Source organism: Synchiropus splendidus, chromosome 4 (assembly GCF_027744825.2).
Source record: "Synchiropus splendidus isolate RoL2022-P1 chromosome 4, RoL_Sspl_1.0, whole genome shotgun sequence".
NCBI classification, from domain to species: Eukaryota; Metazoa; Chordata; class Actinopteri; order Syngnathiformes; family Callionymidae; genus Synchiropus; species Synchiropus splendidus.
This window is the reverse complement of record NC_071337.1, coordinates 3,709,930-3,736,110: the sequence shown is the minus strand read 5'-3', so window position 1 is coordinate 3,736,110 and position 26,181 is coordinate 3,709,930. Positions and strand designations below refer to the sequence as shown.

General features: G+C 45.2%; 5 protein-coding genes across 5 annotated transcripts; 2 read left to right on the top strand and 3 right to left on the bottom strand.

Annotated features, from left to right (window-relative positions):
• Positions 1-1,791: 1,791 nt before the first annotated feature.
• Positions 1,792-8,247, bottom strand: tap2a (transporter associated with antigen processing, subunit type a). The gene is made up of 11 exons (XM_053863145.1): positions 7,698-8,247; positions 6,406-6,520; positions 5,380-5,510; positions 5,104-5,309; positions 3,478-3,675; positions 3,282-3,410; positions 3,005-3,193; positions 2,763-2,936; positions 2,548-2,707; positions 2,343-2,479; positions 1,792-2,226 (listed from the first exon to the last, which is right to left on the bottom strand). The coding sequence occupies exons 1-11, from the start codon at positions 8,209-8,211 to the stop codon at positions 1,984-1,986; spliced, it is 2,196 nt and encodes a 731-aa protein (XP_053719120.1). The 5' UTR covers positions 8,212-8,247; the 3' UTR covers positions 1,792-1,983.
• Positions 8,248-8,818: 571 nt separating this feature from the next.
• On the bottom strand, positions 8,819-11,759 carry psmb9a (proteasome 20S subunit beta 9a). Its single transcript, XM_053863162.1, has 6 exons — positions 11,604-11,759; positions 10,691-10,758; positions 10,481-10,612; positions 9,437-9,566; positions 9,096-9,237; positions 8,819-9,015 (listed from the first exon to the last, which is right to left on the bottom strand). Exons 1-6 carry the CDS (start codon positions 11,625-11,627, stop codon positions 8,888-8,890), a joined length of 624 nt encoding a protein of 207 aa, XP_053719137.1. The 5' UTR covers positions 11,628-11,759; the 3' UTR covers positions 8,819-8,887.
• A 1,435-nt stretch (positions 11,760-13,194) lies between these two features.
• Positions 13,195-16,519, bottom strand: psmb12 (proteasome 20S subunit beta 12). Its single transcript, XM_053863161.1, has 6 exons — positions 16,297-16,519; positions 15,198-15,268; positions 14,654-14,785; positions 13,728-13,857; positions 13,521-13,665; positions 13,195-13,429 (listed from the first exon to the last, which is right to left on the bottom strand). The coding sequence occupies exons 1-6, from the start codon at positions 16,330-16,332 to the stop codon at positions 13,302-13,304; spliced, it is 642 nt and encodes a 213-aa protein (XP_053719136.1). The 5' UTR covers positions 16,333-16,519; the 3' UTR covers positions 13,195-13,301.
• On the top strand, positions 16,127-22,282 carry psmb13a (proteasome 20S subunit beta 13a). Its single transcript, XM_053863160.1, has 7 exons — positions 16,127-16,483; positions 17,038-17,116; positions 18,990-19,087; positions 19,919-20,175; positions 20,361-20,419; positions 20,485-20,636; positions 22,076-22,282. The coding sequence occupies exons 1-7, from the start codon at positions 16,422-16,424 to the stop codon at positions 22,185-22,187; spliced, it is 819 nt and encodes a 272-aa protein (XP_053719135.1). The 5' UTR covers positions 16,127-16,421; the 3' UTR covers positions 22,188-22,282.
• A 696-nt stretch (positions 22,283-22,978) lies between these two features.
• psmb8a (proteasome 20S subunit beta 8A) lies at positions 22,979-25,955 on the top strand. The gene is made up of 6 exons (XM_053863159.1): positions 22,979-23,241; positions 23,361-23,502; positions 24,613-24,724; positions 24,789-24,918; positions 25,432-25,636; positions 25,744-25,955. The coding sequence occupies exons 1-6, from the start codon at positions 23,092-23,094 to the stop codon at positions 25,833-25,835; spliced, it is 831 nt and encodes a 276-aa protein (XP_053719134.1). The 5' UTR covers positions 22,979-23,091; the 3' UTR covers positions 25,836-25,955.
• The last annotated feature ends 226 nt before the right edge of the window (positions 25,956-26,181 follow it).

Here is a 26,181-nt window from a genome sequence, read left to right as displayed (position 1 = left end):
CTGTCAGCTAGGGGCGCTGTTGATCTACTTTTCTTCTATTAAGTATTAGTATTGTTCAAACAAACAGAGGCTGTCAACTGAAACAAATTTTGGTCGCTTGGATCCAATAGGGAGAGGTGGAACCAACCAAGGAATCAGGAGCCTTTTGGCTCAGCTCTTTCACCAGCAGGACAGGACAGGACAGGAGTCCTCACCACTGTGCCGTCTATTGACCTCATACTCAACCTTTCTCTTGCAAACAAGAGCCAAAGTTTCACATTCACATTCTGCTTCACATTCTGCTGCAAACTCACCGCCTACCACCCGTGGATCTGTGCTTTGGTCTTGCAACCGCTAACTCCACCCTTTCCTTCCTGGAAACAGCTGTTCTGCAAAAGACCTCTGTCACATCATCTACTGATAATGATCATGACCAGAATGCCTCACTTGGACCATATTTAAATTTCTGTCCGTGCATTTTTAGCTGGTCTGTCTGGTCAGGTTGCACAATAATAATCCCAGTCAACATTTTATCCGTCACTGCACTTTCTTTACTTTAAAAATGTTATTGAGGTTATATTTTCCCATTATTATTATTATTATTATGATTAGTAGTAGTAGTAGCGTGTGTGATAATATTTATGAGATTTTATATTATTAATTAGTGGTGTTTATTAATTTGTTTAATTGTACACTATTATTAATATTATTATATTATTCCATGTAGGACAAAGAAAAACTCATCGAAAGTTACAAGGTGTGAGGCTAAAGTTAATTTAAATGACAGTTTTGATTCTTGAATATAGATAAGAACTGGCGTGGTAGCACTTGTTTCAATGTAGTTTTGTTATCCTTCTGTTAAACAGATTTTGTTAATCATTCTGAATATATTGAGTTGTTTGCAAGACATTTTGATTTTGATGATGATTATTAGCATTCAATTTATTTGACAAATTTGTGAGTATACATAGTTTAACTCAACATTTTGTTTCTCAACGTGAAAATATCTTTCCAAGTCAGATATAGAGTGATTGAAAATGGGTAAACTGAAGTGAAGTTTACTGACCCAGAGGCAGAGAGGGAAGAAATGTGAGGCTTCAAAACATGAGTCAAAATGAAACTCATCACGTCCTCGAGTGTTTGGTAAGAAAGTGAAAGCAACCATGTAAGGGACTTTCCAGCCGGGCGGGTACCATGCAGTTGAGCAAGTTAACCAGACGGTGCTGCCAAACAAGTGACAACAAACAAGTCGTGTCGGCCATTTTAGAGCCGATGTTGAACTAAAATGGCTGTGCTATAGTGCGGCACCGTCCTGGAAACGTGCGCGTCACGTGTCAGACGGGACAACTTGCGAGGACTTGTTTTTTATGATGAAATCGTCAACAGGTCCTTTTTCTACTGCAAAAGAAGCAAATAAAAGGATCCTGTACTTGGTAATAACTTTTTCTCAATGACTACAAAAGCAATAAAAACTTGCTCTTTCACACCTTATTTACATAAGCATTTATTTCCCAGCAATCACTTCTCATTTGAACATTTTATTTATTCAGTCACAAATAAGATTCTTTTAAGTTAGACTTTAGTTTTCTACTTTTAAATACTATATTTAAAGTTACCGGAGCAAACTTCTGTCCTGCTCCCGTATTGTAGAGTAGAGAGCAACAGTTTGTCACAGAATGACTTTTGATTTAACTCATGCATTTTGTGCATTTTGACTTGCAGGTGTGATGTCACAGGAAAAAATAGGATCATATCTCGGTATCTAAGACAGAAAAAGCCCAAATTATATAATGAACAACAGATGCTGGTAGGTTGAGTTGAAAGGGTGCTTTATTGGTTGAATATTTACATTAATAAACATTTCTAAATCAAAACAAAGGCCAATAATTTTCCTTCTCTACAAACAGACGAAAAGTGCAGATGCCCATAAGCTGCCTCAAACACCAAGGACTAGACAGTAGTGATAGAGGAAGTGTGTTTTAACATGAGCGGACAAGGTTGACATCACACCTGTGAGTTACAGGTGGGGGATTGTCCTTCACGGGGTGGAGAGTGTCCGTTAGTGAAAAGCTTCTCCCTCAGTCTGAAATAGTTTCCCTTCAAGTCCATCAGCTCCTGGTGAGTTCCTCGCTCCTGCACTCTGCCCTCGTGGATCAGCAGGATCTGATGAGCTTTCTCGATGGTCTTCAGCCTGTGAGCCACCACCAGCAGCGTTTGGTCGGACCAGCCCGACAGAGCCTGCTGGATCTACACACAGCAGACATCACGGTTTAACTTGTTCTTTGTCTCTTATTCCACAAATAAGTCACCCCCACCTGCCTAATCTATCCACTTACATGAACTTTGATTTCAAAGTTCAGTACCTTGTTTTCTCCTTCAGCATCCAGTGCACTGGTGATCTCATCCAGAATGAGGACCTTTGGTTGTCGGACCAGAGCGCGTGCGATGGCGATCAGCTGCCTCTCGCTCTGCGACAGTCGCCCTCCTCCTTCACCCACCTCTGAGGAGAACACCTGGTTTAAGGGTGTGTCGTTGCCATGGAAACAAGGGCGAGCCAACGCTGCTCACCGGTGTCGTAGCCCTTCTCCAGACGTGAGATGAAGTCGTGGGCAGCAGCTTTTGAAGCCGCTCTTTCTATCTCCTGGAAGGAACAGTCAGGAAGTCCGTAGGCGATGTTGTCCCTGATGGAGCCTGAGAAGAGGACTGGCTGCTGGCTGACCACTGAGATCTGACACACGCACAGACGTTATAGAAAACCAATGGATGGATGCATGGATGGTTACCTTCTTGTGTAGAAAGCTGTGGTCATAAGATCTCAGGGGAATGTTGTCCAAGAGGATTTCTCCTTCCTGAGGTTCATACAGACGCTCCATCAAACTTCCACATGTGCTCTTCCCGTGACCCGACGGTCCCACCAGTGCGGTCATCTCTCCAGGCTTCAGCTCCAGGGAGAAGTTCTGGAAGCACATGGAGCACATGAGGGTCTGAAGACGGAGTGGGAGCTGACAGCAGCCAGGTATTTTACATGTAGAACTTTTTTGTCTGGGGACATCGGGTAGGAAAAGTTGAGGTTGCGGAAGCTGACGTGTCCTGTCAGCTGCTCCGGGGCCAGTGTTCCTTCCATGCTGATCTGAGGTTCACGGTCCAGAAGCTCAAAGACTTTCCCAGCAGCACCGACAGAGTTCAGCATGTCACCATAGATGTAGGTCAGAGTCTGAAGGATGACATTCGGTAGATATATCTTGGGTCATATTTTCTTGAACTTGGACATCAGCTTTTTACTTGAAATTTGGGCAACGTACCCGGATGTTGTCTCCCAGGTTGGACTGATAAATGATGAAGGACACCAGGCTGCCCGTGGTCATCTGCCCCCCCTGGATGAACAACCTGCCGTAGTACAACATCAGGACCTGCATGCTGAAACCTGTCAGCTGCAAACACAAGCCCACAGTTAACTGCCAACCTCAGAACCAACCGGGGTCATGACTGGACTCTCACCCTCCGTACGAGAAGGTAAAAGGCTCTGACTGCGTCTCTGTTTGTTTTCAGCGTGTGCATCTTCATTAAATGGTCACTGTAGCGCTGGTGCTCATGTTTGTGCGCGTTGAAGCTGCGCACCACACGGACGCCTGAGATGACCTCATTCACCGCTTGATTGGCGCTGGCCATGGAGTCCAGCAGCTCCTGGTTCAGTCGCTGAGAGGAGAAGAATACATTGAAACCTTGGAGATGTGATGTGTGAGACGAACAACGTTGACCCAGTCAGGAGACAGGCGAGGAGCCTACGACACATGCGACAGATAAACACGAGAAGTGCTACTTAAAGCATGAATTCACTGTGAGCACTGATGTTTCCAGCTCGACAGCGACCTCCAAACCACCTGCTGCTAATGACGTTCAATAAGATGTCGGGCTCCATGCAGTGCTTAGGCAGGTGAGGGTCTGCCTGCTCTAGGATTTCACCCCAACACTTGACCCATAAATCTGTGTGGTGAGAGCTGCTTTCTTCTGTATTATAAGAGAAAGCTACCCCACATGTTCCCCCAGTAAGTGACTTGCTATCAATGACATTTCAAATGCCTAAAAACCTATTGGATTACACAGATAAAATGAACACAACCATAATCTTCTTCTTCACGTCCTTCTTCACCACCTCCATCAATCTCCTATGTGGCCTTCCTCTCCACCTTCTGCCTGCCAGTTCCAACATCTCAACATCTTCATCTACCAATGTACTGGCTCTCTGACTTGGTCTCCTAAACACCTGAGCACATGTGCTGTCCCTCTGATCCTATCATCATCCTGCTCTCACTCCCAGAGAGAAGCTCAGCATCTTCATCTCTGCTACCTCCAGCTCCGCCTCCTGTCTTCTCCTCAGTGCCACTGTTTCCAAACCATACAACGTTGCTGGCCTCACCACCCTTTTGGACACTTTCCCTTTCATCCTTGCCGACACCCTTTTGTCACACATCACACCTGACACTTTTCTCCAATGATTCCATCCTGCCTGCAGCCCCTTCTTCACCTCTTTCTCACACTCTCCATGGCCCTGGACAGTTGAGCCTCAGTACTTCAAACCCCCCACCTTCTTTATCTCTGCATCCTGTAGCTTCACCTGTCCACTTGGCTCCCTCTCATTCACACACATGGATTCTGTCTTACTGCAACTAACCTTCATTTCTCTCCTTTCTAAGGCAAACCTCCACCTCTCTAGCGGATCTTCCACTTGCTCCCTGCTCTCACCACAGATCACAATGTCATCAGCAAACATCATCGTCCAAGAGGCTTCTTGTCTAACCTCATCTGTCAACCTGTCCATCACCATGGAAGGGGCTCAGAGCTGAGCCTTGGTGCAGTCCCACCTCCACCTTCAACCCCTCTGTTCCACGGTCGTTGTTAACCCGGGCCTCGACCAATCCAGTATGACATTCATTTGTCTGATCCTTTAGTTTGGCAAGTTTTTACGTCGGATGCCCTTCCTGACACAACGCGCTGCATTTATCCGGGCTTGGAACCGGCGTAAGAAGAACCAAAATATGGGCGAGATATGGGCGAGATATGGGCGTGAATGAGCGGCCTGTTCTCTCTGAGTGCTTTTCTCTAGAGCCTTGACTGTGACATTACCTGGTAATGCATGTCGTAGATGTTCTGGATCAGGGTGGTGACTGGTGTCTCCATCAACACCAGAAACGTGAGCTTCCAGGACAGCTTTATCATGAGGAAGATCATAAACATGGTTTTGATGAAGGTCCTCAGCAGCACATTGACGTTGAGACAAACAGTCCTTCCCATCAGGCCCGTGTCTCTCGACAGACGGCTTCCAATTTCACCTGTGGCAAAGACAACAAGCGTGTTTTTGGAAAAAGTGGCATCTGGGTTTCTGGCTGTCGGGACACTGACCTGGCTTGGTGACCTCGAAAAACCCCATCTCTTGTCTTGTCAAAGCTCTAAATAGCTTGACTTTTATTCTGCAGGTAAACGAATTGATTCCAGTCAACAAGATTCCCCCTCGGCAGCCGGCGCTCAGAGAGCTAGTCATGGAAGAGGTCACATGGTTAGTTCCTGCTCAGGCTTCTGAGAGAAGGTCGTGTTAGTGAGCGGCTAAGCAAGACGCGAGTCAGGTGATCAGGTGTGGAACATACCAGAGGACAGAAGCAGCAAACAAAACTGCCATCTGAATGCTAAGGATGCTGATCGCAGGTGTGTCGTGTTTATTGAGCTGTTACATGAGAGTCAAAATTTGGTTTCACTTTGAATCAATGGAAGTGTCTGTTGTCTTTATCTCAGAGGCGCTGTAACCAAACTGGATATCAGGAAGAGACTAAACTTACTTAACTGAGATTAAGCCAAGGGCAGAGTTCAGTCAGAACAAACACTGATCCTCATGACTGGAACACTAAAGGCTTCAGAAGCAAAGCAAAGATGGGAACCGAGTTTCTCAGAGTGGTCAGGTGTTGCACGTTCACATGGCAGCAACAAAGCATATACTTCATGATCGGAGGCTGAGAAGTGCAAAACTCATTAACAAACTCTTGGAGCAAATTTACAAATCAGTTTGTTAAATGTGTTTTCAGAGTTTCTAAGTTTGTTTTCAGTGAATGTAAATTTTCCAAAGAATTGTACAGAGAGGGAAGGGACCAAATTACAGACGTGATCTGGAAGAGGTTGCTGTTCCATTAGATGTTCCACTAGTACCAATTGTACTAGAGTACTAGTACTAAATGCAGAAAGATGTTAAAACAAATTCACACACACTGAAAACACACTTACAAATTTGGAAACAAACTTACAATCTCAACAAAAAAAAAAGTGAAAGTAAAAATCCAGACAGCTTGGGATTCAAAGTTTCTTCACTTGAATATCTGAATGAGCTTCCAAAACTGGGACAAGATGCAGTAGCTTCCTGCCTAAGCTAGGATGAGTTACCTTCCCACAGAGTAGAGGCCCATGAAGGTCAGAGCGGTGAAGAAGTCGTCGTGCTTCTCTTCACCCCGCAGGATGTCAATGACTTTCCCGGTGTAGAACGGAATGAACATCTCACCTGAGCAGAGCAGCAGATGATGAAGAAGCCAAACAAGATGGAGTCATGTAGTCAATGAAATACCCTCTCAGTTTTATTAGTTAACATGAGTGGGGAGAGACAGGAGAAAATTAAAACTTCTACCCAGATCTCCTAGGGAATACGTGGATAAAAATCAAACAAAAACTTTTTCATATTGGAAAGAGATATTTTTTATATGTATAATCTGTCCATACTTCAGGTCAAGCATAGGTGTGTCCAGGCTACCCAGCCTCTGTGTGACCTTGAGCATAGTGGAGAGAGGGAACTCCCCAGCATAGAGGGGGTTTTCCAATGTTTTGTTAATGTAGACTGCTGTGACTCACAAAGACAGTGCTGCCTCACCGGCAGTCAAGGAGGACTCCTCCCCTGAATGAGGGGAGAAATGTTAGGGAGAGGCCTGGTTGCGGACACCCCAGTACCAGGGAGCTGCTGGTAGAGTTCATCATCTAGAGCAGACCAGGGCAAAGTGCAGACCCTTCACTATATTTATGTGGCCCTCCCAGAATCAGAGTAAAACTATAAAACTGATCACGTCGGAATGTTTCTGACAATTTTGTGTTGTGCATTGATTGTTGTTCAGTAGATGGAACTGAAACACAACTTCCTCATTTTATTTATTTTATTTTTGAATGGTTTGTCTTTTCTGTTGACTATTTTAAAAGTTGTGGTTTAAATTGATCAGTCCTTCCCTCAAAACTGGCTGAGGAGGATCCCGTGACTGAAACCATCTAGTTGACTGTTATTCAAGTGTGTTATTCTGGAAGCTAAACTGTCTGTATAAATCTATGATCACTCCAACTTCCGTGATGTGATTGGAGGCAGGACGAAGAAGAGTCGGCCAATAGGAAAAGTTCTTGGTGGAGTCAGAGCGCCTGCCTTCTCTCTTCACAAAACAGATTGGTCAGCACTCAGTGAGTGACGCCTCCTCAAGTGTCTGTGCTGATACAACAGCACATGGAGCATCTGGCCAGATGAAAGTGCCGGAAGACAAAAGTTGTCTGAGTGAGAAACATCAGTAGTTGATGTCAGAGTTGCACTTGCCAGCCAAATATGTTGTTTTATTCTGTTTACTTGACGTTAGTTGGAACTCCTGAGCCCCATTTATCGCACGATTCAGTTCGTATTTCTGCACAAATAAGTTGAGTTGTCTACTCACAGATGACAGCCAGGCTCAGGAAGATGAAACCTCCGAGCAGCAGCAGAGCGTCGGGTCCGTAGAGTCGCAGGACTCTCATGAACAAAACTCGTCTCCTCTGCTTCCCCTCCTTCCCTCCTCCATCGCCGCCGTTCGCGTCCAGGAGCGTCGCTTCCCAGAAGAACGTAGCCGCCAGCGACGCGCCGGTGTTCAGCAGCCAGCACTGCGCATCCGCCCATGACGCACAGCGACTCGCCGTGTCCCACAGCGCGATGGTCCCGGTCTCGAACAGCGCTGGCAGGACACTGTGCGTCAGCACCAACCTGTTCAGGACCGCTCTGTAGTTCCCCGGACAGAACCGGAGAAGGGTCCACAGAGTGAGGCAGCGCGCTACGGAGGTGAACCAGAGACGCAACACGTGCTCCGCAACACTGCGAGGCTCCGCACAGCCAGCTGCGGAAAACAAAGAGAAATCAGCGGCAAGAGCGACGGAGAAGGCCGCGAGGAGACGGAGGATTGAAGCGGTTCGACCCATCGCTCCTCAGCTCGACTGCCCGTGTCCTCACAGGAACCTACATTAGTCAAGCTGCTTTTTACTTTTGGTTTCGATTTCATCCAAACCCGGGAATTCTTAGAAACGGCTGGGGGACATAATAATACCGGCACTCCTTTACAGTCAATAATAATTGCAAAAACAATACATTATTATTATTATTATTACATTGTATTTATGGTTCATAACCCTGCCACCACAGAGCATCACTGAAATATGCTTATAAATGAAAAATAAAAAAGAAATAAGTAATGGGAAACACAAGTTGTATTTAAAACATGACATTAAATAATGTATTGTTTTAAAGTTCTCAGCCACAGACAGGGACACATTTGAATTAATGTCAGGAGGGGACATATTAGGGAAGAAATCTATCACTATGAATATTGAAAGATATATTTTTGGCTCATTAGTTTTTTGCTCATTATGTGAACATCATATCATGAACCAACTCCGCAAAGAAAGTGCCAAAAACAGAGGGTTGACTGAAGCTCGATCGAGACTGTAAAGCATCGACTTGTTGCTAGTTAGCTTTCTGTGGGTAAACTGTGAAGTCAAGGAGAGAAAGAACCAGACAAGTTTGGTGTAAATTCTGCATTTATTTGAGTGTCAATTCCCCCCTGCAGATGAAACGTCTCTTCTTTTGCTGCTTGGTTTGTCACTGATTATAGAAAGTGGGAAGGTCGTTTCCCAGGATGACCTTCTCCTCTGTGCCGTGTTCGTCGATGGTGACGATGTAGGCCACGCCCCCGCTGGAGCCATCGCGGCCCATTGCCAGAGCGAGAGCTGTGAGGGAGACAGAAGCCAAGGAGGTGAAAGAGTGTGGAGATAAGAACGAGGAGCGGCCGCCTTGGGACCGGACTCACTGTCGATGACGAACTGCTGCGAGTCGGCTTTGCTCATGCCGCGCCGATACTCCGCGTCCACGAAGCCGTACACGTAGAAGCTGCCGGAGCCCCCGATCGCAAACGGCTGCCTCGACAACAGGCCGTTGAGGGTCGCGTAAACCTGGAATCAAGAGTGAACTTAGTTAAACCTGAAGGCAGCAAGATCAAGTTGGGGCAGGGGGGACCCCCAAACTGTTCTAGACAGGATGGCTGTCAGCGTGATGTCATGACCCTGGACACACAGGAGGGTGTTTTCTCAACACAACCATATATTTTTAAAGTAAAAGTAGCAGTAACTCTCAAGTGAAACGGGCACTCACCTGCCCTCCGAGCCTCCGGTCCCAACCGGCCACGATGAGGTGCGCTGACATCTCCTCCTTGTACTTGTAGGATATGTTTCGGACCAGGGAGGCTGCCGATTTCACCTGCGGATCCTCGTCGATCTCAATACTGAGGAGAAGACTCAACGTCAAACCCACAGGATCATTTTGTGTTCTTATACTATTTTATCCAAGGTTTATAAAAATGCCCATTTTCTTCTGTATTTGTAATTGTACACGTCCTTTTACTGTTGCGTGTAAAGCACTGCGCTCAGCACTCGCTGTGTCCTATATAAATTGATCTTGACCTTCAGACTGCTTCTCGCTCTACCTCTACAGTATTTCCACGCTCATATTTGGAGATGATGTAGTGTCGTGTTACAATCTAGTAATGCGGTCATTTTCAATGTGCTACTATTAGCATGATCTATGTTACAAATGACACACAATATACACAATAATACACAATATCCTTGAAAGACTTGTGGAAACTATCTCCCATTTAATATTTTTTTATTACTGTTGCACATATTATTGTCTTTAAAAAAAAAAAAGAAAATAAAGGGGGAAATATTACGGAACAAATCTATCACTATAAAAATGTTTTTTTTTTTTTTTTGTTCATTAGAGGTGTAGCAATTACATGTTTAGAATGATCATATCCGTGGATCATTCTGAGGATGAAGAGAACCAGCTGAATAGTGCAGTTAAAATTAAAAGGGCTACAAAAGTCGACAACAAATGAAACTCAAACAAAAGATGCAAATGATTCGTCTGACAGTTAGATACTCAGCTAAACTATGGTTGCTGCTGGTCTATTTGTCAGCAAAGAACTCTTTTTATTGCTTAAACTTTGTCTTTATTAATGAACTCTTCAGTTACTTTTATCATCTTATTTATGATTTTATGGCTTTTTTAACTGAAACTTTGCCATTAGAGCTTTTAAGCGTACGTTTTTGTTGCTTTTACTTTTACACAACTCACATTTCATAGTACAACTACCACCTCTTCCCAATACTGTGAGGGGCACAATAGGGTTCTGACCTGTGCACGTCCAGCTGGTAGTTGACCACCTCTGCGATGGTCTGAGCGTCCGCCGCCGAGCCCGACAGAGCGCAGTAGATCTTGTCATGGAGCGGCGACAGCTTGTTCATCACCCTGTTCACCACCGTCTCTCTGAAGAAGGGACGAAGGAATCACACTTTCGGTCCTGGGGAGGTGATGTGAGGTCAGCGGGTTCACAGTGCAACTTACCCAGCGGAGACTCGGGAGTCAGAGCCCAGCACCACCCCTCCATCAAACTCAATCGCGACGATCGTCGTCTGAAGAATGAAAAATGAAACATCAGTGTATGTCACCCACAGTCGTCTGTAGAAACACACAACACAAATCTCCCTTAAATAGAGCTTTGACAGCTCAGTCAACTGTGAGGGACTCAGAGGTCAGCTGACAATGAAGATGGAAACCCACATCGCGAGTGGCTGATAAATGAGAAAAGTCAACGTGGCAGACAAGTGAGTCAAAATATCATAATAAATATGATCATGAGAAGGTTAAATCGACAGCAATGTAGCTTTGAACTACACAAAATATTGGCAATATTGACACACAAACGTATTCTAAAACACACCATAAAGTCCCACAATGCACTGCAACATTTGTAGCTATAAGAGTCAACACATTCCAGATATAATCCCACTCTGGCTGGAGAACCTCTCAGACTGCAGCAGGCTGAGGCTCTATGGGATATAAACTATTGAAACGCCCAGATACACAAAATATAGGGACACAGACACACATCTATAGGGATCTTTTAACCTCACTGCTCTATAACTCATTTGATATTCCTATTTTGGCATTTCTGATTAGGAAATGCCACAGTTTTTCACTCAAATACTATGTTACATAAAGAAATACACATATATAAAAGTTTATTTAACGGCTAATGTTGCAGTTTTTCTCGTTATTTTGGAAAATAAACGTTGAAGTCAGTGTTTTGGCGAAGTATTAGAACACAGTTGATTCAGTCTTTGACTAACTGGAGGTGGGCTTGCGCATAAATATCGTTGTAAACATGAATTACACGAGCCTGCTCGTGACATGTATCTGTATAGTAATGTCGCTGTCGTCGTTGTCGCGTTTCCGTCAAGTCTAATTCAGTACTCACCCCGGTCTTCACCGCCTGCGTCATGGCTGCGGGAGTCAGAAATGTGAGGAAACTACTCAGTCTGCGCCCAAATCGAACCACCGCACTTTTATTATTTGCCGAGCGAGCTTAACTCCGGGAGCAGGCGGCGTCCATGTTGGACCCGGAGCGAAACTGAAAGTGAATCGGTGGCGTCGCTGCCAGAGTCGTTATGAAGTTTAAACTGAAAAAAAAAAAAGTGTTTAATTCGTAGATGAATGACTAGAACAAGCCGTTTTTGGTCCAAACCTTATTTGAAACTGGGCCACTTCTGTCAAATCAAATCCTTTAAGTGTTTTATATATATTATATGATAACTACAGTATCTGCTTAACGTGAATGCAACCGTTTAAAACACAGATTAAAAGATGTTTTATTCAGAATACAAAGTCGATTGTTCTGTTGGGCATAGACAGATATGGGTTGCTGAAATTAGACTTCACATTTTCTCCCTAATTTAGTGGTAAAAGTGGTGACTATGAACCTCCAGTTGCTTCCATGCTTAACTTCCTGTCTGTCCGCTGTGGTCGGTTTCTGATCTTATTTCCTCTTGACATTTAGGTGCCTCCAGTCCTGGAGGCTAAATATGCGGTGACAGTACTGATATACTTCCACGCTCAAGTACTCTAAAGTCCACCTGGAAATATTGACAGTTTTTTATGAATGTTTCTTAATTGATTCATAGTTTTGAGTTGTGTGTGGTGGTTTATAATGGTTGGATATTTCTGTGCTTATCTAACCGTTAGTTTAATTATTAATCTACCATCAATTTATTATCACCAGTCTGCCAACGGATCAAACTTCTATCTCACACCAACCTACCTGTCTTGAGGACTTGGGGGTAACTCACATTCCCCTCACTGTGAAGCAGACTTTTATTTATTTTTAAAGTCAGTCCAAACAGCAGGAGGCAGCTGCTGTGTCACTTGACACACGAATCTGATTCTTTGGGTCTGGTTGCCACGGTGATGTGTGGGGTTGGGATCACACTGTCAGGAATGAAGCGAGCCAGGTTGCTGAAATTTAGTTGACCTCAGCTGGAAAACAGATGTCCAAAAGAACATCGTTCATCATACAACGTAGAGCAAGCATGTGACCCATAGGTTGACGTGTTTCTACCTGATTTTAGCCAAGGCGTATGTCCCCTTCACCAACCAAAAAAAGGGATGTCATTTCAGCTGTTGTGACCGAGCTGTTCATAATGCTCAGTTTCACTGAAACTATCATCCATTCATGCTTCAGTCACGCTGGTAAGTGACGTCTGCAGCCACAGCTGGGGCCGAACAGCCACTCGGACCACCATGATCATTCGCCCTGAGAGGAAGCAAGACAGCTACTGGGATTGAGTGGGATTTGAGCTGATCGGACGGACGACCCGCTCAAAAACCTGAGCCACAGTCGCCCATATTTGACCTCTGACCTCAGTTCAAATAGGAGTTGGAGCAACTTCCCAACGGATCTCTGTGACGCCCACAACAGTTATCAGGTGAAGCGCTCTGGGCATGTCAAAGGTCACCGCGCCCGAACACCAGAGGCCGCCTCAGAGGCGACAGTCAATAAAAGAGCAAACTGATACACGTCATATTTTTTATTATAAATCATTTCCCTGTTGGAGATTATCTCCGCCTCAGAAGTGGCAACGTTCCAGATAAACCTGTCTGAGCCGCTTCCTGCTCGCCGTCAGTCGTCGTGGAACTTTGGCAGTTTGTTGCCAGGCACGACCACATGCTCCACCCCTGCTTCTGTGATGACAGCCAGGTGAGCCACGCCTCCGCTGACGTTATCCCGACCCATGGCAAGAGCCAGAGCTGGCAGGAGGAAGTGAAGCAGAGAAACAGGTCAGGAAGGCGAAAGAAAGCAGAGCTGTTTGTCTCTACACACACAGAATCCAAACGTTACCATTGGTGGCGAACTGCAGACACTCATCTCTGCTCATGTTTGGCTTGTATTTGGCATCAATATAGCCATAAATGTAGGTGCTGCCGGAGCCAGCCACCATAACCGTCTGCCTGACCAGCATCCCTCCGATGGCCACGGCATACACCTGAAAGGAGAGGCCTTTAGCTGGAGACTCTGCTGACAGAACCTTTCTGCATGTGGTTCCACCTGTGCTCCATCCTTCCTGTCCCACCCTGCTGTAATGAAACCAGCCTGCAGCTCCTCTTTGTTGTTGTAGCACAGCTCCCTCATCACCGTCGCAGCGGCGATCACCAGAGGGGGGCGCTCCATCTGGACGCTGGTGACGTTGAAAGAGGAAAAGTCACTGGTTGCCGTTTGCTCGAGCTAAACTCTTTAGCTTCCTGTGTGCTGAGATGGGGATTTAAAATAGGGGCAACGTGTTGTTCATTCTCTGAGGCTGATGGACAATATGCTTCCAGGCAGAAATAAATGTTGCCGGACTAGAAGCACAGTTGAATTTGCTATAAAATATTCACTTAACATTGCCGTACGTCAGTTGGCCACAAGGCCTGAACTGCTTAGCTACATTGTTAATGCTCCTGTGATGTTAATAAATACGTCCTTAAACCAATAAATCACTTCTCGATTGCATAGAATGTTATTAGTTCATCTTCACTTCTTCCTGAGGAGAAGCTCACGCAGGTGTGGATCACCTGGTTCGAGCCTAATTGAGCTGCTAACTGGATTAACAAGGTAGCCTCGTCCAACCATGAGAAATTAAATTTCCACACCCACAGTCGGGGTTAACAAGCGTTTTAAAAGTATGATATTTGAACCTCTTAGTTTAACCTAAGTTTGACAAGAGCTTTATTATACAGGATGAGTCCTTCACATACGCACATGAACGCACCACAGAACAGATGAGTAAAGGTTTGCAAACTCAGCTAGCGGATGCTAAATGTTTCCATTAGCAATTCCTCCTCTTGACACACTAAATGTGTGTTAACATCCTGAAATCCATTTTTATTTCAGTGAAAATACTCACAAAGCCACGTACTGTACGTACTGTAAACATAGCTAACAGGTTTGTTTGTAAACCAGCCCTCAAACCTGACTGTATGTTATAAACCCACCTGTGGAAGGCAAGCTGGTACTTGGCTGCCTTGGTTACAGCTTGAGCATCAGCTAGCGAGCCCGACATGCAGCAGAAGATCCGGTCGTGAACCTGGATCACCTTGTTTATGGTCTTCGCTGACACATATTCCCTGAAAAGAGAAGAACTTGTGACTGAATGATCGCTGTCACTAACACCATTAGCCCGGAACTGAGGGGATTTTCACACTGTGGACTTTGGCCTGGGTGGACTGAGTCTAATTCGCCCCCTGCTGTGCAGCCTAGCCCTTTTGTGTCGAGCTGGTTTTTGTCAAGGAAGTCAGTCTTGAGCTCGAACACATTTCTAAACATCAGCTTCATCCCATTATTTCTCTGTCAGTTCCGAGGAGTCATGGTCCGCCTGAAGTCAGCTGAGACATGAAGCATTGACGGAGAAAAACAATCACAACGACCTGGTCCCGGGACAGAGTCCCTGGTTTTAAAAGCTCCCCGAGTCTAGATGAAGTCCAACAGAGCCTTGTTCGTTGTCGAGAGCAGGGGCTGTGACTAGGCAGCAGGACTCACCCTCCGATGGATGCTCTGGAATCCGAGCCGATCACGACACCTCCGTCGAAGGTGGCTGCCAGGAGAGTGGTCTGAAGAAGAGCAAGGTTTGTTTGGTTACATGTGAGCAGCTTTCCACCGTTCATCACACACATTATTTTGTTCTACGAGCAGAGAAAAAGAAGACAGGCGACACTAACAGAAACTGCCTCTTCATCTTCACTATTCACTGTCCGTTTTGGAACTATCACCAAATGTAAACTGGAGTGATGGACCCCTGAAATCCAGGTCATGAGGAAGCAGCGTGGATGATGAAGAACCGCAATGATGAACAATAAACCTTGTTTCAGTTTTGAAGATTCACAGACTAATTTGGGCTTAAAATATGGCTCCTTCTTCATCTGGAAAGGACCCATCTTTGAGGGAGGCCTCTGGGACATGTCTAGCAGGGAGGAGGTCCTGGGCAGAGCTAGGACCCAGGAGAGATGGCAACTCTTGTTTGACCGTGGTTCTGGGTACAAGCAAGTCTGGGCCTCCTTGCTCCAGCAGCTGCCTCCTCGACCCAGCCTTGGCTCAGCCGTGGAAGATGGCTGGACTAAACTGTACTTTGCTGTGCTCCGGTCAAAGAAATAGCCAGGAGAAGGTATGAGGTGTCACACTAATGGAAAACAACCACCAAAAGTTCCAAATGAATACACAAATGTAAATCAATAAATATAAAAAATTATATTGTTTTCACGCGAAGTACTGTCAATTGGAACCAGCAAGCAACATCAAAACTACAAAAGTGATGAATTAAGTAGGTGTTCTGACTTTAATAATGACAGTATTCAACATTCAATTCCAATCGTCATCGGTGCAGCCACGTGATCACAGGTGCCACAGAGAGAATTCGTCGACAAACGTCCCATCCACCACCGTTTTCATCATCATACGTTGAAGTTAAACGTCCGAATAATAGTTCAGCCGGTGGGGTTCTGTATCGGGAGCGAACTCGCGAGTCCGAGTTCGCTGAGCAGTGAAACCCATCGCTGCTGACACACGCGACTTTGGGACAAACCCACCCTAGATTTACTGGGGTTTAAGATCAACTTGACCCTGTTCAGACTCCCTCACTCACCCCGGTGCTCACTCCTTGGATCCGCGAATCCTCCATTTTCAGGTCAAAACCGAAAGGGATTTCGGAGGCGTGACGCCAAACGCGCACCACAAGCAGGCCAGAACCAGAACCGGGTTGGGTCCGAGATGGCGCTGTCGAATGTCCTGCAAACTCCGGCTGCTGGGTTCAGCTTCGAAAACACGTCCAGGTGAGAGTTTTTAGACGGAAAAGCGAGTACGGATCGGTCTAACGAGCACGTAAGCAAAAGTGAAAGTAACTTGGTGACACCGCTGACGTTTGTGTTCTGTGTTTAAAAAGACATAGTTTGACTTCATTCTCTCTCATAGTCTTAATATCACCGTAATTCTCTTTGTTATTTGTACACAGCCATCGCCAAACAGCCTCACTATTGACTGTAGCGGTGTGTGTTTCTTGCGCTATTACAAACGTACAATTACAATAAAGTAACATACAATACTGATCGGTGCTGAACAGTTAAGTTGAGTCTGATTTAAAGGAGGTGGATTTAATGTATAATATCAATGAATTCAGCGGAATTTGAAGGCGTGGATCAGAGAATTTCTGGTTCAGTGAGTGAAGTGTTTATGAGTGTCAACGGTCTGAGACTCTGAGTAGAGCTGCTGCTTCTCCATCAATGAAAGGGCCTGTTAAGTCACGTGTCTCCCTCGGATTTGGCTCTGAAGTGGTGGAGTACCGGAAAAAACAGTCTTGATGATACGAATCAATGATTTGTTGATGCAGAAATGCAGCGTTTGATGAAGCTCTTAAAGGACCAAAACCGATGAAAACGGGAACCACCATCGCTGGCCTTATTTTTAAGGTGAGTTTGCTTCGATTTCATCCGTTTTCTCGAAGAGCGACCATCTGTTGTCTTCGGGTACTAGAGCTTTTTGACATCCAGGTCAATGTGTCATTCAGTCTTTTCATGTCTAAGTTAATTCAGTTATGCGTATTTTGGGAATAAACCTTTTTTCACTCATTGTTAACATCTGACCTGGAAAATGTGTGGCCTGGGGGCCACATGTGGCCCATGGCCTGTATCTTTGTGGCCCTCTGTGGGCCACAGTGAAATATATACAGATAGATATTTCTGTTTGTTGACCACTGAAGTATGACAACAAAATAGGTTTTTAAAAATATTACAATAATCACTGCTTAAAAAAACATAGCATATACATGGTGCTAAATGATAATGCCTACATATATTGGAATTACCTGAAATAGCGAATACTTCGAACACTCCCTACAACCGCTTGTTTTGGTACCTAAAGCAACGCTCCCTATATCCGATACTGTTATCCTAAATACTTTAGATTCAGAATCCATGTTGTCACATTAGGCTTTCAACTGAAGCACATGTTCCACCTTCCGCGGCATATGCTGACGCTGTGGGTGGTGCATCACGCTAAAGACAGACAGAGGTTGGGTCAAGTAAGCCATGGGATGGCGCTCTTTTCACTCTACATGTAGCATGTGTCAGTGGCTATCTGAAGTCCCTGACATAGCCGTCAGCAACTTCCAGGCCAAGTCAGTGAAGAGAGCTTCCGAACGTCTCCACTGCACCTTGAACCTTGACACAGCAAGGAAAATGGTTTTAATACGTTGAAACTTCTGCGTCAACGTGCAATGCGGAAAGCAGCCTTAAGTGTCAGTATAGGACGCAAAAGTCCACTTTCCCAACCTCAATACATTACGCCAGGGGTGTCCAACCAGTCAGAGGCTAGAAGCCACCGCACACAGCTGGTCACGTGACTTCGCGGCAGTATAGTGGTTGCTGCTTCGCTTCTGGCATATGTCTCTTGTGCATGTATTTTTAAAATTCATACATTTTAAAATCGGAATATCAAGTGGCGTCGATAGAAATGTGTGCTATCTTCTATATTTTCTCTCTCTATATATATATAGTTTTTTTTTTACGTGCCTCATGTCACCAATAACATCACCCTAGTCTGTGTTATGTGAGCGACGCTGCAGACTGGACAGTCTCATCTTCGCTCCACTGAATTAAACACGACGACTCCACGATGATCCACAATGAATAATAGGTGAAACACATGCCATACATTTAGTTTAGGGAATGACAAAGTGAAACGTGGAACTAGGTCATGTTAAATCGTGTTGATCGTGGATCTGATGACGGTCTTAGGACCGTGGATCACATCGGCATTGAAACTGCTCTGAGCCGGGGGGGAGCACGTGCAGCCAGGTTTATTGTTTATGTTCCAAAGTTAAACTCATGTCACAGTCTTTGAACAATATTTTGATATTTTGTTGGAATAGCTCTCACTTTTTCATCTTATTTCCTGTATAAACAATCATCTGAATAGCAACTTGACCAAAATCACAGCCAGTTCGTGGCTCATTCTGTAAAGAGCCGCATGAAAGTGGGCAAAGAGCCGCATGCGGCTCGGGAGCCTCAGGTTAGCCAGGCCTGCATTACGCCATAGGAGTGAGGATGGGTTGCTCTGGAAGGTGTAGCAAATCCGCTACACGGTAGCTAAAATAATGAAGTCAAAAATAATTTGTCACTATGTTCCCTGTTTTTTTTTGCGGCCATGAATATATGAGTTTTCTGCTAAAGTATAGTGGACATGTTCCTCACAAAAACGCATGAATGCTGAATCGCCAGCGGCCTACTGTACTGAAAAACTAGTGTCGCAGCGCTTTAACTTACTTCTGATGTGGTGCCACAGGATGGAGTCGTGTTGGGCGCCGACACCAGAGCGACGTCCAGCGATGTGGTGGCTGATAAGGCGTGCGCCAAGATTCACTACATTGCCCCAAATATATTGTAAGTTTCATGAGCTTCAAACATGTTGAACTGAGCCTTGCTCAGGTTTTCCAGTCCTATGCGTTACTCAAGGTCGTCCTTGCGCTTTCCTCTTTTGTCTTGAGTTTCAACCCCCGTACTGGTTAGCAGGGTTTCCTTGGACATTCGTTGAATTGACAAAAATAAAAACCTAAGATTTTGTGATTATAATGTTTCTTTGGGGGATTCTACCCTTGAAAAAAAACTCAGGAAATGACTATCATCATGTCCTCCTCCATATTGCTGTTATGTCATGTTTCCACTTCATTATCTGGTGTGATCATGTGACTCCACCTGTGGGTGTGGGTTTTGGGAGTGTGGTGCTCTGCGACACGATTATCCGGCTGCACCACATACATCACACTCAGATTATTTGTGCCCCTTTGCCACCGCCACTCTTAAGTGAAACCCTGTTCAACCGGTCTGAAATGTGAGACTCTACTGTGCAAATGAAACTCAATACAATACCAAATACCAATGACTCGTATGATGTAGGATCTTAATGAAAGATCATAATTCTTTAGGCTTGGCAGCTTTTGTTTCGCTGTGTTGATGTGCCACAGTCGTCTACATGACCATGGTCAGCATTGATGCTAAAGGTCCAGGCTGAAACACACTTGTAGCCTAAAAGCTGAAGGGGGAATTGAACCATAAACACAAACATCAAACATGGTGATATTGTACTGTCCTGAAAGCTGGCTGGTACAACATGGTGCTATGTTAGTATTGCTAATACAAGGACGCCTTGTGCGTGATATTCGAGTCGGACCAAGTCAATTCTACAAGGTGTGAACTGGAGTTTTTGGTCCGCAGCTGTTGTGGCGCAGGAACGGCGGCGGATACTCAGAAGACCACCGACCTTCTCTCCTCCAACCTGACCATCTTCTCCATGAACAGCGGGAGGAAACCCCGCATCGTCATGGCTGTCAACATTCTGCAGGACATGTTGTACAGGTATCGCGGAAGCATAGGCGCCAGCCTCATCCTTGGAGGGGTGGACTGCACCGGGAGCCACCTCTACACAGTTGGACCGTACGGAAGTGTCACGACAGACCGTTACCTGGCGATGGGTAGGTGGCTGTCGCCATCACGCCGTTTCATTTCACATAGCTTCATGAAAAGTGAGATGTGATGACGTCAGGGTCACGTAAGGGTTTGAGTTAGTAGAATGAGCAAGTGAGCTATAAAAGTGACGAGGAGCCTCAGGGACAAACATCTTCCTCAGCTTGGTTTATCGCGACTTCTGTTTATCTAGGATCTGGAAACCTCAATGCTCTAGGGATCCTCGAGGACGGCTTCAAACCCGACCTCGAGGTAAGTGCCGATCCCCGGTCTGGACTCCCTCGGTTCCCCAATGTTGACCTCCACTTGTCCAACAGTTGGAGGACGCCAAGGAGCTGGTGCGTGCCGCCATCCAGGCGGGAATCATGAGTGACCTCGGCTCTGGACACAACATCGACATCTGTGTCATCACCAAGGAAGGAATCGACTACATCCGTCCGTACCAAGAGTCGGAATTTAAGGTCACCAGGTGAGCCCAGGATGAAGCCGAACTCTGGCCAGTTGGATCTGGTCACTTATCTTAGCACTGAAGAAAATAGAAAAATTAATTCATGAGGACAAAGGCGATGGCGAAATGTATCAACATTTTCATCAACAAACTAGAACAAGGTGCAAATGACCATCAGACCATCGAATCAGAACTAGTTATGATTGCGGAGGTGGGAGGAGTTAGACAGAAGAACCAGTCAGCGATGTGGTAAGGACACCATGTACACAGAAGCTAAACAAGAAACTGTGTAGCGCAACTGGCCAAAACACCACTACCACACTATGACTCTTACCGATCATGAGGCGTTTATAAACCTGCTAGTCTGATCACTCACCGGCCGTTATGCCAATACTCCACCGAGGCTTCGATGAACCAGCCTGTGGAGAGGCAACAGTGTATTTCACTTGTTATTTCGCTGTAATCTGACGGGAAACGTGCATACGTTTATGTTCTTTTTCACTTGGGTCTGTGAGAGACTCACGTCCTCACCTCCATCTTCAAGCTCAGACACCATAATGTTCGCGGTCTCCTGCCTCATTACGTGTCTTTGTCCTAATGTATTTTCAATATGAGGACAGAGAGGACAAATAGCCGCCTCCTGACTCTCTGTCCCTCTGACAGTTTGTCCGAATTATTGAAGAAAACAATGTAGGTCCTGACCTTCATAGTGACGTGGCGTCACACACACACAGAGATCATGATGTGCAGTGGTGCAGACACACATTCACTTGAGGTGTGGTGGAATTAAAACAAACTGATACCAATGTCTGTGTCACACAAAAAATGAACTTAATCATCGCAACAGAAAACCGCGATTACTAAAAAATAAAAAATATTCCACTACAAACATTGTTTTAGTCGACTGAATGCACTGTTTTCATGATATTTTGTCGACTAAAAATACTAAAAGTAAGACTTAAACAATTTATATTTGACAAAATTGGGGATACAATTAAATTTGCAGTTTAGTCAAAAGGCTTTGACTAAATCTAAATCAAATTCTGCTGTCAAAATTAATACTGAGTGAGACAAAAGGTGAAGGAAAGCAAAGATATAAGGAAGCACTGGGAAACTGAAGTAGGAGGAAGGACTCAAGGGAGGGAAGGGAAGAAGGGGATGGGACAAGAGGTTAGGTGAAGGGAATGGAAAACAGGAAGGAAGGCATGGGAGAAGACAAAGATGGAGGAAAATGGAGGTGAGGCTTCCTGGATCCAGAGTGCCACTCTCTTTGAAAGAGGGATGATAGCTGGAAACAAAAGTGCTGCTAGATGAATGGCTAAAGAGGGTGGGATTCTTTCCTAAGTAAGAAACCCTGCTTCACAAACAAAGCCATGGATCTGAGGTGAGGAGGGACGCCGTCCTCCTGCAATCCTGGAGACGCCTGTGCTCACAGTGACTGGTGTTTATGTGCTTTTCAGGGAAATTAAATACAAGTTCGCTCCGGGCACGACTGCAGTCCTGAGAGAGAAGGTGGAGCCCCTGAAGCTGGAGCTGGTGGACGAGAGCGTGAAGCACATGGACACGGCCTGAAGAGGACCAAGCGTTTGATCAGAAATGTCACGTTGTTCCGTCTGTTCTGTATCTGTCTTTGTCAACGAACAAGCTTTTAAAATAAAGAGACTTGAAAAGTGGCTTCCGGAGTGGAATTTTAGTAGAGGATCGTTGTGATATTTGATCTAATGGAGTCTGGCTTTGGTACTGTTTTTCACCACACCCACTTTTCTTTTCCAACACTGGTGATCAAGAGAGGAGAGACACTGAAAATCGCCTTGAATAAAATGGAAGAAAATAATAATATTAGAAAGAGAAAATAACTATATTAATAATAACTTTCTGGTATCAGCAATTTTTACATTAGTAATTATTCACAAGTAAAATTACATATTTTAGCGGTATACTTGACATGGTTAAAAATTAGTTGTTGGTTTCCCTGCTGTGACGTCATTATTTAAAATAATAATAATAATTACAACAACAACAACAATATAAGAATAAAAATAAGAATAAGAACAAGAACAAGAATAAGAACAATAAAAACTTAAACGAACAGCCATGACTTCTGTTAAAGGCGGAAATCAGTCGTTCTGCCACGGATCTTTATTTCCCTTAGAAACTGATGACGAATCGCCTCCTGATTGGTCCGAAATTCCAGGTCATTTTAATAAACCTTAACAGTTTTAAAACAGCGTTATAATAAATAAATAAATAAAAACAGCGACACGTGTCTTACTGGCTATTATTTTTCAGGAACAATTTTTTTTTGTATTTTGCCCGATGACTTCATTTCAATGTCATTCTTGTCCCAAACTCTTTCACTTTCGGATTCTCGGATTCGGGTCGGGCTGGTGCGCACCGGACAGTCTGAAGCGGAGGGTTTTACGTTTTTAAACTCCAGAACAGAGGTTTGCGATAGTAGTCTATCAGATTAAGAGTCATGGCGCTTTTCGACGTGAGTGGCTTCAAGTCGTACGCTCAGCTTCGTGCGCAAATCTTTCCAACCGGACACGCGCAGCTCGTCGACCGGACCAGCCACTTCAACTTCGGAACCAAGACCCAGGAGTTTGCGGTCCCTGTTGGCGCAGATGTGAGTGTTTTTATACAGACTCGAGTCCAGGTTTTATGAAGCGTATCAGACTCCAGTTTTACTTTGAAGCGTCTCTGGTGAGTGTCACATGTCAAACCCCGGTCTGGTTTCCATGGCAGCCCTCAGGTTTCCTCAAGTCCTGTAAGGAGGATGGAGGGGTCAGCATCGACATGAACCACGGAACCACCACGCTGGCCTTCAAGTTCAGACACGGCGTGATCGTGGCGGTGGACTCCAGAGCCTCAGCAGGAAGATACTTGGGTGAAGCAGCCGCCGACTCCCACTAACACCCAGACCCTCAGCTTGATACAGACGTGTCCACATATGGCCCTCAGAAAATGACTCTTAGTTATGAATATAATCTTTGACCCACACTCCAGGCCCATGGGCCAAATCAGGCCCATCAGTTGAACTGCATGTACTTGGGTCAAGGTTACATTTTAAAGACCAAATCACCATCTCTGCATGTCGGCATCACAGAGATTAAAGTGTTTGTAGTTTTGCAGGAAATGAAGAGGCTTAGAAGACATTCTGACGAATACACACTCGAGAGATGGCAGAGAAAGGAGGTGGGAAGAATGAACACAGGAAGGATGGAAGGCAGGACAGAAGAAGAGGAAAGGAAGGTTGCAACGGAAGGATACAGGATATATATATATATATATATATATATATATATATATATATACAATGTTATTATATATATAATGTGCAGTAATCAAACTTTATTACAAGGCATATTTTTGAATATTTGTTAAAATAGTCTGTATTTAACATTAAAATCTGGAAATTATACGTTTCACCCGCATGCGTAAGTACGCAGTATTCACAGTGTACACGCACGTTTTTAGCGTAAAGACGTCATCATGTTGTCACAATCTAGATTTGTATGTTAGTATCCGAATTATATCTTTTATTTGCTTATTTTTTAAAATTAGATTAAGTTAAAAAACATTTTAAAAAGTCATCCAAAAAATAATTTAAAAGCATCTAATTCACTTTAGCGTTTCAACATAAGTAGCAATAGTTAAAACACACATATTGCAGGGGGAAAATATAAAATGATAACCTAAAAAGAGAATGGAGAAACAAGTACATTTTGGTTTTTGTAGTTGTTCTCGGAGCTCATGAAAAATACAGGCCACATGGCTGTATTGATGGAGGAACTGCAGAGGAGATATGGGCAGGTCAGGGAGGTAGATTGTTTATCTATGTATTCATATGTTGTAAAGTGGACTGCGCTGTAGATATCCTTACTAAACATTATTATATATTATCCACGTCTACTTCACTATCGTAGACAGTTATTATTATCAGGGGGTGGGGTTCCGAGGTCACAGGAGGGCGCTGACTCTGACTACTACCTTGCAGCTAGCAATGATGTCAACAAAGTGATCGAGATCAACCCCTACCTGCTGGGCACCATGTCGGGCAGTGCGGCCGACTGCCAGTACTGGGAGCGCCTGCTGGCCAAAGAGTGCAGGTCAGGAAGAGCTGTGCCTTCGACGCAAGCAGTTCAGTTGTTGACAAAGAGCTTCCTGCTTCAGACTCTACAGGTTGAGGAACAAACAACGGATCTCTGTGGCTGCTGCATCCAAGCTGCTGTGCAACATGATGCTGGGCTACAGAGGGATGGGCCTCTCTGTGGGGAGCATGATCTGCGGGTGGGACAAGCAGGTGAGCCGCTTCAGGGATTCTGTCTCCAACTGCGGAAACATGCTGCGTAATTCGGAGCATCTTGACTGATCCACACCGTGAGAGAGATGACTGAGGATGAAGAAGGTTTTTTATCAGTGAACTCCAGATCCAGACGTCAGAAATGATCCACGAACAGTCTTTAGTAACTTGAGAGAAACCAGCCTCCTTCCTCCTGGCTGTTCTCCTCATGCAGACAGCTGCGCAGCTGCAGGATCACCACAGTGAAAACATTATTCACTGTGGTGGACTTGCACTGTACACATAGCTTCCGGCATCTAGCGGCAAGTCGCCGGAGGTCAGAAGCTAAACCCCCCGCGTAGAGCTTCCCGGGATCAGGTGCAGCTCTCCAGGCGGGACCCGACTCTCTTGCCGATTTTGAGGCGAACGCACTTTGCCTCCAGTCCACAGTGTGAAAAGCCCCTGAGTCCGTCCCGAGGTTTCTGCTGTGTTCAGGATGGCAGCTGAGCTCAAACGTCGGCCTCCTTCCCGCAGGGTCCCGGCCTTTACTACGTGGATGAAAACGGCACCCGTCTCTCGGGTCGCATGTTCTCCACCGGCTGTGGGAACAGCTACGCCTACGGCGTGGTGGACAGCGGCTACAGGGAGGACATGAGCGTGGAGGAGGCGTACGAGCTGGGCCGCAGAGGGATCGCCCACGCCACGCACCGAGACGCCTACTCCGGAGGATCGGTCAACAGTGAGCACGGCCCTTTGACTCTCACACATGCAGTTACAGTTCTCAGTGTGTATTAGCCTGCGGCTGATCACGGCCGTGTGTGTGTGTGTGTGTGTGTGTGTGTGCAGTGTACCACATGAGGGAGGACGGCTGGATTAAGGTGAGCAAGGACGACGTGTCCGACCTGATCCACGGCTACAGGAAGGGAATGTTCTCCTAACTCCAGACAGACCCACGTCACCGTGGTCCATGTGTTCGTCGGCAAACTAGACACAAGACGCTTTGTTAAACGACATGTGAGACGATGCAGTGCTTGTTAATCCAGCGAATAAATCATTTAAACCACTTTATTGTCAGACTTTTCACTGAACTCTCAATGTTTGTTGAAACAAGGTGCTGTTTTAAATGGTGGTGTCTCGCTGGGAAAGGACGATTGAATCACACAATAACTAAACCAACTTGTTTTAGAACTAGAGGCTTAAACGGTGTCTGTGAATTTTGGAGCTACATTAGCAGAACATGCTATGATGCTAGCATCAGCTAATGCATAAGCTATGAGCCCTTGA

Bases quoted from the DNA above. Each gene is read 5' to 3' on its own strand.
- psmb12 (XM_053863161.1), bottom strand. From the start codon at position 16,332: ATGGAGGATTCGCGGATCCAAGGAGTGAGCACCGGG. The intron at 15,269-16,296 runs GTGAGTGAGGGA...GCTCTTCTTCAG, and splicing joins TCCAAGGAGTGAGCACCGGG to ACCACTCTCCTGGCAGCCAC. The intron at 13,430-13,520 runs GTAACGTTTGGA...TCCTCCTGCCAG, and splicing joins TCTGCAGTTCGCCACCAATG to CTCTGGCTCTTGCCATGGGT.
- psmb8a (XM_053863159.1), top strand. From the start codon at position 23,092: ATGGCGCTTTTCGACGTGAGTGGCTTCAAGTCGTACGCTCAGCTTCGT. The intron at 23,503-24,612 runs GTGAAGCAGCCG...ACTACCTTGCAG, and splicing joins CTCAGCAGGAAGATACTTGG to CTAGCAATGATGTCAACAAA. The intron at 25,637-25,743 runs GTGAGCACGGCC...GTGTGTGTGCAG, and splicing joins CTCCGGAGGATCGGTCAACA to TGTACCACATGAGGGAGGAC.
- psmb13a (XM_053863160.1), top strand. From the start codon at position 16,422: ATGGCGCTGTCGAATGTCCTGCAAACTCCGGCTGCTGGGTTCAGCTTC. The intron at 16,484-17,037 runs GTGAGAGTTTTT...TTGTTGATGCAG, and splicing joins AGCTTCGAAAACACGTCCAG to AAATGCAGCGTTTGATGAAG. The intron at 17,117-18,989 runs GTGAGTTTGCTT...GTGGTGCCACAG, and splicing joins TCGCTGGCCTTATTTTTAAG to GATGGAGTCGTGTTGGGCGC.
- psmb9a (XM_053863162.1), bottom strand. From the start codon at position 11,627: ATGACGCAGGCGGTGAAGACCGGG. The intron at 10,759-11,603 runs GTGAGTACTGAA...TTCATTCTTCAG, and splicing joins CGCAGGCGGTGAAGACCGGG to ACGACGATCGTCGCGATTGA. The intron at 9,016-9,095 runs GTGAGTCCGGTC...TCTCCCTCACAG, and splicing joins GCAGCAGTTCGTCATCGACA to CTCTCGCTCTGGCAATGGGC.
- tap2a (XM_053863145.1), bottom strand. From the start codon at position 8,211: ATGGGTCGAACCGCTTCAATCCTCCGTCTCCTCGCGGCCTTCTCCGTC. The intron at 3,194-3,281 runs GTACGTTGCCCA...GTCATCCTTCAG, and splicing joins ACCTGGGAGACAACATCCGG to ACTCTGACCTACATCTATGG. The intron at 2,227-2,342 runs GTACTGAACTTT...TGCTGTGTGTAG, and splicing joins ATGCTGAAGGAGAAAACAAG to ATCCAGCAGGCTCTGTCGGG.